The following is a 12873-nucleotide window of genomic DNA, read 5'->3' as shown; positions in this document are numbered from 1 at the left end:
TCCCAATACAAGGCCATGATGGTTGTTTGAACGGGCTTTGCATTGACTGAATCCCATTTTCGTCCATATGACCTTTTGTCGAAGCACCTCTCCATCTACACCATCAAATTATCAAAAACATCCTATCCCTTCACATTCTCCTATATTATTTTAGTGCATAGAAGTTGCATCAAATTACAAACCGTGTGGTCTTGACTGCCACCATGTTCCAAGCCACTAGCTCCACCCAGCTCTTCTGGCTCCCTCAACATCATCGATCTCAAAGGCGGTAAGGTCTGCTTTGATGCCGAATCCAACCACAACAACCTAGACACCACCTTCGTCAAATCTATAGAGGAGATCCCATACAACATCTCCAACACCAGTGCTCAAGGTTGCTCAGTCTCCCAAAGCACCGAAGCATGCGCCACCATTGGTACTAGAGTCATCCATGTCCCCGGATGGTGAACTGTCTGATCAAACGATGGTTGACAACAACAGCATTGTTAGATTTACAGTGAGAGATGGATGGTAGCAATTTTGGATGTGTTGCTGCTGTCTTTTTTAGGGTAAAATAGGTATTTGGAAAATCTAAGGGAGGATTTTGTGAAAAAAGGGAGTTTTTTTGTCGAGTTCTTTAAAATTCTAAGGGGGGATTTTGTTGAAGTGAAACTAAAGGGGAGGTTTTTATGATTGTCATAATCTTTTAAGGGAGGTTTCTGTATTTTACTATTTTTTTGAATGCAATGAATGGCTGTACAAATAAAATTTCTTAAAATATCTATGCAGTATGTTTTAGAAAATTGACCAACTACTGTGTGTATATTATCTTAAACTTAAAATATTCTTAAGTTGTTAAATAACTATGTGTTTGGTTTGAAGGGAAAGGTAGGTAGGGAAACCTTTACATACATTGTATAGGTTTCTCTTCTTTTCCCTACTTTTTCCTTCAAACCAAACATAGCCTATTGTCTAAAATCTCTCTTTTAACTTTTTGTCATATTCTAATTATATGTGACAACACGTGATTGATATATTTTTTAAAATTTTTTAAATATCCTTTTATGGTTACGATTACATTAAACAACAAGAAAAATCAACTTCTAGTGAACATTCCAAGCTAATGTTGTTTATTGGTTTAGATATAGAAAAAAAAAACTAAAAAATGAAAAAAAAAACGTAGAATTATTAACAGCTATTATGCTGAGCCCGAGTTGGGAAATTGGCAAGCTTACTTGACTGAATGCGATTTGCTAGATCTTAATGGCGGGGGAAGATTTTCAATATCTAAGTGTTGATTTTCTGAGCAATTACAATTTCGTATGTATTTGTATTTATACTCTTTCCAAACTGAACTTCAATATCAACGGGAAAGGGGTTTTACAGAAGTAATACATCAGAGAATACAACAAGAATGGTAAATTAACTCCTTTCAACTACCCAAATGTCTAAAAATTAAGAGAATAAATAACCACCTGGGTAGCTGCCAAAGAAAAACCACTTAGATTGTGCACGGTAATATATATTATGTTGTTACATGAAATGAAGGAGAAATTCTACAAATGAAATCAATTCTTTCACTAAAAAAGTGATCGTAGCTATTATCTCTCGAAAAATGGGTGTTACATGTCTCAAGTTAAATCGCAGCCATAGGTATAACCACCCCAAGTATAGAGAATTGAGATATCATCTATTAGCTGTTTTTTCTATAAAAAGTGGGCCAAATAGCTTATAACTGAACATTGGAAGAATTCTGTTGAGTGCTCCAATACATACATACAAACACACAAACAAAGGTGAGTAATGAATCTGTTGAGGTCATTAAGAAGTTTCATCTTCTATCCAATACCCATTGCACGACCACATAAACCCTATGCTCAAAGGTAGCAAATCTCCTTCATTATTACAATAACTTTGTTCATATTGAATGCATTCACTGATTCACGCCACCTGGTTAAGTCGAGTTTGGATTTTTTTCTCATAGAGTAAGCCTTACACCACCTCCACAACATGTATTATTGGCCACACATTGAGAACATTTCCTGTATTTATATTTATTATTCATGGAGAGATGTTCCCATTACAAGATGGGATGTGGCTGAGGTTGATGTGAGGTACACTCTGTGAGGACTGAGTAGCAGATCCCAATTCAGTCAAGTATTAGGGGCCCTGAGTCTGTAAAGGGGTTACTCGGTTTCAAGTTCGAGTCCATTCTTGAGGGTCTTCTACCCTCTATTATCGGTGCCTCAAGGACCTATCATCCCCCTGTGACTCTACAAGGACGACCCTGCTTAGTCCCCTTTTGCGGAGAGAGAATGAGGCATCATAGTAGTTTACAATAGTCACCTATTCTGAGATTAGTAGAATTAGAAGATTACATAGACGGTCTGAAGCCAAATAAACCTCACAAGAATTGCAACGTGCTTTGTCATTGAGAGGTTTTACCGTCTCTTAAACATCATTGTTGAAGCCGCGATATGCTTTCTCATCTTAAAATTTTTCATCAGCTATGTTTTATTTTGAAAAATTGATAAATAGTGGAAGGCAAATTTGATATTTCTTTTTTTTCTATTGGTGCTTAATAACAATGTCAATTGTTAGAAAACTTGGGGATAATTTAAGACAGTATGTAAATAGTAAGTGTAGAGTTAGTTAATTTCCTAAACTATAGGGGATCTTTAAGAAAGTTTCCATCCTTTTTATTTAGATAAAAAAAAACTAGTTGGGACTTGTGCGATGTATATGTTTTATTAAAAAAAAATGATAAAATAGCTTTATAGCATTTCCAATTACACAATGCTTATCTAAGTCCAATTCAAGCATTTTTTTGTTATGTCTAATTTATTTGCTCACAATTCAAGTTGTACTTTAGTGAGAGTGACTAATTTTCCATGTTCTAGATAAATTTGTATTTTTTTTATAAATTTTTAGGATTTTGTGGTTTGTAATTATTTTTGTATTACTTTTAGGTAAAAATATTTTTTTGGTTTATAATTATTTCTTAATAAAGTTAGTTAAGGATAAATTTGGTATTTAAAGAAAATTAAATGGATTACATCAACATTTTCTATTTCAAATGCTAATGTAAGCTTTTTTTTCAAAACAATACGAGAGGTTTTTGTTAAGGTCAAAACATATATAGGGGAAGTTCATAGGGTTGTTAGAAAATTCAAGGAGATTTTTATAATTTTTATATTTTTAAATAAAATTTAAGTTGATTTTAAATTAATTAAAACTATATTTAAGGTTAATAAACTTTTATTAATTTTACTTTTTATTAATTCTTATTATGTTTATTTAATCATATTAATTTTTTTTTCAATGGGAGTTAAGTCCGTTAGTAAAAATTAATTGTAAAACTAATAATTGTTAGATAATTTTGTATTAATTTTATTAATTTACTTGTTTTATTATAATAGTAAAAAACCGAAAAACTGGAGAACCAAACTGATCAAAAACCTCTACAAAAACCGGTAGTACCATTAGGTTTCAAAAAATACCCCACCCTGACCCTGAGCACCGTACAAGTTATAGATGATCCAGATTCTACAAAATGATAACAGGCATTATAATGCCTTGGACCAGGATTAGGAGCCCTTCAATAGCGGCTGAAGAGGCCAAATTGAATGACTTGTTATTTTGTCTTTCAGTTAATAAGCATTAGGTATGCTATAGGCTTTTTAAAGGATGAATAGGATAGTAATAAGTCATTTATTCAGCCACTTCAGCCATTAAGAGGGTATTCAGTAAATACCCCAAAGTTATTTTTAAATTACCGCTATGTGCTCTTCAGCTTCCTATAGGTGTGCAATTAGGGGTATCAATGGGCTGGTTTTGGGTTGGATTTCGTCCAAATCAAAATTAATTTGGACGGATTGGATGGACCAACAAGAAATATTGAATTTGGAAGGACTGGATGGACTAATATGACATATTGGATTGGATCTGGTCCGTCCATAATGAATTTATATTGGATTGAGCCAATATCTGATCCATTGATAGAAGATAAGAACATAGGTGTCAATGGATCAGGTTTAAATTGAAACCAATCTAAATTAATAGGAATTTGAACAGATTGGACAGTCTTTGGACCAGTCCAAAATGATCCAAAATATACATTGAACTGGATTGAATAAGGTCCATTTGTAATGGACTTACATTGGACTGGATCGGATTGAACCAAATCCAGTCCAATTGACACCCCTATGTGCAACTCAGAGGGTTAGGCTGGGTTGAAGGCCCAATTATAAAATATGGGCATTTTGGGCTTAGGTCCAGCCCAGCACCATGTGAAAGCTTGAGCAGGCCACCCCAAGCTAAAACTAGGAAAACGCAGATTGGGTTCGGGCTTAGGTGGGTCGGGTCTAATGGTGTTTTTGTTCACGTTTGGGCCCTCGTTGATGATGTTCAAAATAATCAAGTTTTGATTGACATGGAAATCAGTAATGGGTGGGTCTCAAATCCAGTAGCCATGATTAGGGGTGTCAACAGTTCGGTTAACTGAATTATTATGGGATTTTTTTTTTTTTTGAATCGGACCGGTATCGATTGGTTTCGATTTGATTTTTCAGTTTTTATTTTTTAAATTATAATATATGTTATAAATAAATATATAATTATATAATATATTATATTATAAATAATAAATAATGTATTATATATTAAAAGTATATGTATATATATATACCAATCGATTTGATTAACTGCTGGTTTTTTTATATGGATTAATCGAAACAAAATCGATATCCTTGATTTTTTGAACACCGATGACTGAACCAATCGATTCAATTATCCAGGTTTTTTTATTCGTTTTCATCGGTCCATTTTTTTTTTTTTGGGGGGGGGGGGGGGTTTGGGTTATCCATGACACATGCAACACAAATGTCATAACTTTGTACATAAGGACTAGTTGTGTATTTGAATTTGACTACTCAAGCACGAAAAAAACAGCTATTAATTGTAATTCCCAAAGGACTTGTTGGGCAAGGATGAAGCTTAAGTTGTTCTGATGCAGAGGAGGGATAAAAGCATCAGACGTGAAGTTGGGAAGCCATGAAATGGTGTGGATCGGTATTTGATGATTGTTGGCTTATGCAAATATATAGCTATATAGGTTCGGCTACAGAAATGCAAGTAGCCAAGTACTCACTTGACTGAATTAGCAGCTGAATAATAAATCAGTGGATTCAGTGCCCTCTGCTAATGAGGAAACTAAACTATATTCCAATCATTTCTTGCTTAACAGACCAAATTTGGAGAGAACATGGGAACTAACACCATAGTTTCAGAAAACTATATTTGTAAGTTCTTAAAATTTGGGTGAATTTTGTGATAAAATTTTGTTCATTTAGTAATATTTGTATTAGTTCAATAATATTCTCAAAGTTTGGGCGGATTAATATCATAATCCTGAAATTTCAGACAAAGTATATCCACCTCAGACATTTTATATTTCATGTTGTTGACTTTGTTCGGAAGCAGAATTTTTTAACATTTCAGTTCACCCACATTTAAATACCATGGCCACAACCATGCTTCTGAATATAGACAAAATTTTGCAAAATTTTAGAATATTTTAATCCTGGTTAGCAATGCAAAAATGTTGAACTGTGTTTGTCCCCAAAATAGAAATTTTGAATTACCTTGAGATTTAATGGAACTTTATCTACATAATTCAGTTTTGAATAAATGAGTACTTTTTAACACATTCATTTAAAAAAAATATATATCACTGGTGTTTTTTTTATGGCATAAATAGTGAAATTTTGATTTATTTAGGCGGTGTCTGGCATCAATGCCATTGCTCCAAAAAACAATGACACATCAGTGCCACGCTGGAAAAATCGGTGTTCTAGAAAACAGTAACATGTTTGGAATCATTTTTTCACAAAAAAACAGTACTCCAAATTACACCTTAGAAATCAAGAAGGCGGGGAAATGCCGAATTCAGCATTCAATTTGGAACTTGTTGCTGTCAATAAGGGCATGATGTGGCAGTAATGTGGACTTCCTACAATGGGCATGTATTGAAAACATATATGGAGCACTAGTATCAAACAGAAAATGTTGCTATTGTCCCAGGAAACGTCCTATCGAACAACAACATTTCCAAACAAAAGAAAAATCACCATTACTTCAAAAAACGGTACTTCCAACCCACACATATACAATAACAGTACTGTAAAAAAATGGTGCTGTATATCCAGCATAGATGTCAAACATATACTAAGTTTTGGTCTCACCAACCAAATAACTTAACTTTTCCTTAAAAAGAGAGGGAAAAGAACTTGGCTGCAACTACAAAGTTAAACTGTAAAGGGTTGTCACTTGGGCATGCTTTTTGTATAGGAGTTGGTAGTAGTGGTGCTAGGTCTGGTCCTAAAGAACCATCTTTCAGTGTCAGTCCTCGGCATCTAATTTTCTACACGAAACTTGCCACGAGATCTGACTGATGAAGTTACAGTCCGAAGGTATGTTTTGGTTGCTTAGGTACTAGCAATGAGAACCAAACAAAGGCCATCAGAACCGTCCAACTGACCTAGCGTTTCCCTTCAACAAGACAAATTAAGCTAAACTTCACCATCTATATAGTTCTATAGTTTAGAGCTATAGAAAATTTATTCAAGGAGTAAGAAATATATTCGGATGATCATAAATTCCAATAATGCATTTCTTCATTCGTTAACGTTGCCATGCCCATCCCTACATTTAGGGTGTCAATGGATTGTTTTAGGGTTGAACCCTGTTCAAATCAAAATCAATTTAAATAGATTGGATGGATCAATAAAACATTGGATTGGGTTGGTTTGAAACAATATTTGGTCCATTAAAAATAAATATACAAGTATTAATCAATTAGATTTGAATTTGAATCAATTTAATTTAAAACCAATTTGAATAAATTGGAAGGTCTAAACATTGAAATGGGCCTATCTAAAATGATCTAAAATATACAACCAAATTGAATTGGACCCGGTCCATCTATAATGGATTCATATTGGAATGGATTGGATTGGACCAAATCCGGTCCAATTTACACCCCTGCCCAAACTGCCATTATCCCTTGCCATATACATCTAGTAATTAACTGGCACCATATAAAGAGTAAAGATCAGGATTTGACAGAAAATGAGAGAAACATAAATTTAGGGGCAGTTCAAGTAATTTCATAAATTTTGCTAATAACTTTTCCCCAACTTTCTATTTCTCTCTTATTTCCTATTCAAATCAAACATAGCCCTACTATTGATAAAAAGGAATCTGAATTGCCTATTGTTCCCCCGAAAAATTAAGTTAATGAAATCCACCATAAGCTAAGGCCTAAGACTTTTTTTTTTTCTTTTTTTGAATCCAAACTAGGCAGATATTACCACTTCACTTGGTAAGATCACAACTCTCCCTCTGTATAGTGTCCCCTTGGCTGTCCATGGCAGCACATGTATAGTGTCCCCTCATGAGAATCTGGACAAATATCTTCAAGAGAAGAAGGTTCTCTCTTTATCTAACTTATCCAAACAAGCAACTTTCCCTCTGCCAAACACTTTTGTCATCTACCAGGTTCACCAAACACAACTTTTCACTCACTATTTATCTTTTCCAAGATTACTTGCAATGAACTACCCAATAACACAGCGCCACCTGTCCGGGTTAGTAATAAATCCAACAAAAAGGAAAGTCTAATGGAGGAAATAAAAAAAAAAAAAAAGCAAGTTAACAGAGTTTGTTAGCCAACCAGACTGTAAAGAAGAATTCCCCTTCTGTATATTGAAAGTTCCAGGAACCCAAATGGAAAGCTTGAAGAAGAGAAAACTACAAAAGAAAGTTGATTCAATACACAAGGTCATGGGTTCAATCTTCAGCCCTTAGAGGGGAAAACAAGAGAGAGAGAGAGAGAGAGAGAGAGAGGATCTCTAGCTATCTCGAACATGAACATTAATTCATAAAACCTTATACAGCCAGCTGCTGTTGTTGATGGGTGGGATCATCTTCATTAAAACAACAGTGGAGCTTTAGGGGAGATTCAATGTACATCTCTCTTTGGATGTAGGAGCAGTAGGTGTGGAAGGTGCTGGGTGTCACATTTAAATGGAAGCTCAATCCAAATAGGAAATCCACTTCGAGATAGTTCATCTCTGTTGTGCTAATACCTCCAACTTTAGCATAATAGGCATTGTTGTAATACCTGTAAATTCCCACAAGACAGAGAGAAATTAGAATTTAGCTCTCTATCAGAGCCAACAGGGAAATTCCCAAAGAATAAAAACAAGAGAAACCATTTTTTGTCTTGATCTTTGAAAATACTAAATGACCCCTCAAGTCAACAACAGTGGTACATATCAGGGAAGTAAGGCTAGGTGGGTTTCACAGGGCAATATCGGAAAAGAAAAAGAAAAAGAGAATCAATATAGAAAGGCTTTTGTATTGATTTCAACTCCATGGAATGTAGAGGACAGCAATGTATAGACAGCATTACCGCATCTTAGGTGGCTGTCTGATAAAAGATGGTGAGGTTCACAACCTCACATGGTTGTATTTTATGTCCTCTTCCGGCTCTGGCGGTGGTTGTTTTTGTTCCATAAACGGTGCGTCTAACATGCGCCGGATTTTCTCCGGTACATTTTAGTTAATTTCAGATTCTTTGGTTGTCCATGGCTCCATGCTAAAGCTAAACTAAGCTATTTGGGTTTTGTCAACTCAAATCTTAGAACTCATTTTCATAAAAATACAATGGTAAAGAAAATCAAAAGACCCAAAATATATAACCTGGAATTCTGAGTTTTCAACCTAAAAAATCCCAGCAAATTCAAACAGGTTTCAATTCGAATCAACTCAAATCCTTTCGTGAACATTTATCTCAACATGGATCCAAAAGCCTCCTAGTTACAGAAAAAGCAGAGCAGAAGAAGCTACACCTAGATGAAGAAAACACAATCATGATAGAGAGGGGTAATCATCAAATTTGAATCCAATTATGAGAATCGTAACTACTAGAAAAAACCATTGAGATCAAACGAAGAAAGAAACCAAAATTTGAGATCAATACATAAAAGGGGACCCAAGAATTTGAACATAATTGGTAACTTACATATCGTCCATGAATTTGGCGGCAACCATGACGCTGGTGATGAGCAATCGATGAACGTTGAAAGAATTGATGGGCAAAGACGGTTGCTTCTGAGCGAAGCGATCAAGATAAATATAAGCGACGACGAAGCAAGAAGGGCTACAATTTGCGTACTTGAAGATTCTCTCAAGGTAGCTCTGAATTGAGATGGTCGGCCGGGTGAGGCCATGAAAGACGGAGATCTTCTGAGGCTCGAATCGGCGGCTGACGTCGTTGGATTCCGACACTCTCTGCAGCATAGACGAGAGGAAGGTGATGACCTTCGGCATCACATGCGGTCTCTCGAGCTCCGTCATTGATGAGTTGTTGTTGTTATTGATTGTTACTGCTGTTTCTGCTCCAGAGCTGCGGATGCGACTGCTTTGAAACTCTCTCTTTCTCTCTCTTCTTTCCTTCTTAGCTGTCTTGACAAAGTTGACGAGAGGCGGGTTTCGAGTATATAATGGCCGCTATTTACTGGATTGTCATCGTGGTCGTTGGTAGTTAAATCTATTTACTAAAATTTCCTTATCCATTTCAAGTATGACCAGGATATCCCCATGTATGATTATGTTCTTATTTAAATATTACCCTTGTTTTTTTTAACTTAAGCCTTTATTTAGAAAATATAAAATAAATCTAATGGGTTCGTCTAATTTGGCTAACTCTGTCTTTTCTTGTAGAGATGGCGATTATACCAAGAAGACAATGATGTAGTTTTGCAAAGGATCGGGGTATTTTAGGAAAATGGTAAAAGAAAAGATAGTAAGAAATTACCAGACTTTACGGCAAATTGCAAGCGTGATCGGCTTCTGTCAGGCAAGCCCGTACCTACACCGTTCCAACTATACCTTTTTCAATCTTGGATTGGGAATTTCTCTCCATGAAATAAAACACCTTAATTCCGAGATATTCTCAATATGGGCTTTGCCCCTGAGCTCTTAACATGCTGGTAAGATACAGATAACCTCCCTATTATCCATGATTGCGTTCTCTCAAATGCTCCTGCTCGCTTATAAAATTACTTTAATACCATTTTCCTCGAATTTACTTACAAACTCACTTAACTCTGCTGAGTTATGTAACTCGTCCGAGTTTACAAATGGGTTAGTGGTGGTGTAAAAACTAGTGGAGACTGAAGAGGTGAGTGGAGTCTCTCTCTCTCTCTATCGATCGACAAGACAACAATGGGACAGGAACAGGGACAGAACGATGACTGCCCCAGGTAGCGACGATATGGTGCTACAGTTGTGAAGTTTAAGGTGTTGTCGGAGTGAACATGGTTCTCAATGTGATAAGGATTGTACTGAGACGATTGATTGATGCTAATGCTATTTCCCCACTTTTCCCTCTTCCCGGAGTTCCAACCGTCTAGGTCTAGCTTTTCTACCTATAACACTGACCCAACCACGATGCACCACATGTCAGTCCCCTACACGTGGATGTGGGAGCCATCAATCAGGCTGATGTGGTATGTCGTAATTCACCCTTTGGAGGATTTGGAATCCCCTCCCACTCCCCTCTACTTCCTCTTCGATACTTTTTATCTTTTTACTTCTTAGATTCAATGTTTCTTTCATTTTTATGTGAATGGAATCAATTGAACTGACATATAAGAAACAATTTAAGCCTCAACCATACTTAAATTTCAGACCAATTGATCCACCATTAGAATTAGAATTGCATCCTGCATAATTTTGTTCATCCCGGCGGTTAGTAATAAGGTTTAAAGTATCGATGCTTATCATGCTGGTGGTTTTCCAATATATCCCTTCAAGGGTTCTATCGGATCGATCACTGGTTCAAAGGGTAATTGGGTATTAAACCGGTTTTTTTGAATTGATTTTGAAAAAAATAAATAAAACATAAAAAAAAAATACCAACTCGGGCTGATATGCCGTTGATATTTAGAACCCTGGTTAACAATATAATAAATAATGAACAAATCTTCAGAATTATAAGAAAAGTAGCACATTTAATACCGCATTATTACTATATTACACCTTATTATCCTCATTTGTTATAATTTTACCTTCATGCAACCTTTCTCTACACCTTTTATGTTGGACGACGGTGTTTAGTGTCTTTTAGTCATTACAGATAATCCCCACAAAGAAAATGAAGTTTATTAAGGAGTCAATGCTAGTCAATGCCTCTAAATCTGAAATTCTGAATCATCTGGAAGAAAAAAAAAAAAAAACTGATAGTTCTAGGTAATTTAAGCTAGTGCTTGGGATCGATCCCAATTTTCTATAAACTGGTGTCACATCAGCGATTTCAAAATCACTGATTATCTTGTTCTTTAGTTGGCCCATTTTTGAAAAATTGGAAAATTGATTATTAAAATCAGGTTGAAAAGAAGAATCATGATTCCTCTTTTTAGGCTGTTTAAAATTATTTTTGGATGATGTGGCATCTGATATGGATAGGAGAGATAGTTCCCATAAGCATCAAAATCACTGATAATTACTACAAAAGAAACTCATAACCGATTTCTCAAAGATCGTCTCACAAGACAATAATGGTATCAAACAAGCAATTTTACTGATTTCTAAGAAATCAGTGATTTTTGAAAAATTTAAATAGAGGGATCAAGGTCGATCCCAAACACCACCTTAAATTTGTGGTGGTTGGGTAGATGGAAGGAGGTGATATTGAACATACCAGTAAAGGGGCCAATCATTTATTATTAAATAATACATGAGATTAAAAGGCAAAAGGCGTACTATAATGTATTGAACTTATAAAGAGGCTAGGGGAATTTGTTTTCACACCTGGAATATTCCCAAGTTGATCAATAATCTTTTAAAGAGGGTAGGGAAAATTAGTCATCTTATTAATTGAAACCAGAATTTTTAGTTCATATTAAACCAATAATAATCAGTTTCTGCTGAAAATAGGTTATCTTCATGCTAGAGACATGCGTATAGATTGTTTAGATGCCACATTTAATGGAATTGTTTCATTTTAGTTTTACATAACATTTGATCTCAAGTAGAATGAATCCATTTCTTTTTTTGGGTACAAAAAGGGAGAGCACTAACAAAGACGAGGTAGTGCGACTCCAGAATCCTCCCACATAATTCCCCAAATTCTTGATTTATCTCAGGAGATTTCCATCTAACATAGATGACATTTCTCCTTTTCTCCCCTGGGTATATGAGATCTCACCTATTATTTTCTATGATATTTATAGGGGAGGGAATCTGAGAGTTAAATAGCAAATTATTTCTTTGTTTCCATATGCTCCAAATAATATATGCCAAAATTTCTCTTGTTTCTATCGCCCTTAGGCCTTTAGAGATTCTGACCCACCAATCCAGAAAAAAATTCATTAGGCTTGGGGCCCATTTGAGAAGGATTCATGCATTAGAAGCCAGATTTGAGTAGAGAATGTGCAATTTACAAGTAGATAGTTGAAAAATCCAAAGTTTATTTGGGGCCAATGTTTAATCCTAAATTAGCAAGTCTCGACCTTGTAGGTTTTTTCTCTATGCTCAATAACCAAAGAAACAGCTTCGCTTTTGGCTGAAATTTCAATTTTCTAGCAAAAAACTTCATAGCTAAAACTTGCTCATTCTCCTTGCCAAGTACTAACATTAGCTTGAAGCTAGGTTGCCGAATTGATGGTGAATTCCTCATTACTACTTAGACCCCATTCAATTCATCATGTATATTAATCTTTGAGAGAAAAGAACTTTTCAGGATATTTTTGTTTTGGAAAGAATATTCACCGGGATACTAGTTTTTTCCACCCTCAACATTACCCGTTTTCTATATGTATAAATTTC

The 12873-nt window shown here is 35.3% G+C and overlaps 1 protein-coding gene across 1 annotated transcript; it reads right to left on the bottom strand.

The window, feature by feature from the left end:
• Positions 1-7716: 7716 nt before the first annotated feature.
• On the bottom strand, positions 7717-9627 carry LOC148848371 (cyclin-U4-1-like). The gene is made up of 2 exons (XM_088948019.1): positions 9065-9627; positions 7717-8161 (listed from the first exon to the last, which is right to left on the bottom strand). The coding sequence occupies exons 1-2, from the start codon at positions 9397-9399 to the stop codon at positions 7927-7929; spliced, it is 570 nt and encodes a 189-aa protein (XP_088804145.1). The 5' UTR covers positions 9400-9627; the 3' UTR covers positions 7717-7926.
• Positions 9628-12873: the final 3246 nt, after the last annotated feature.

The sequence above is a fragment of the Nelumbo lutea genome, chromosome 6 (assembly GCF_056320005.1).
Source record: "Nelumbo lutea isolate HS-2025 chromosome 6, American lotus-T2T, whole genome shotgun sequence".
NCBI classification, from domain to species: Eukaryota; Viridiplantae; Streptophyta; class Magnoliopsida; order Proteales; family Nelumbonaceae; genus Nelumbo; species Nelumbo lutea.
This window is presented reverse-complemented; position numbering and strand designations above follow the sequence as displayed.

Bases quoted from the DNA above. Each gene is read 5' to 3' on its own strand.
- LOC148848371 (XM_088948019.1), bottom strand. From the start codon at position 9,399: ATGACGGAGCTCGAGAGACCGCATGTGATGCCGAAGGTCATCACCTTC. The intron at 8,162-9,064 runs GTAAGTTACCAA...GGGAATTTACAG, and splicing joins GCCAAATTCATGGACGATAT to GTATTACAACAATGCCTATT.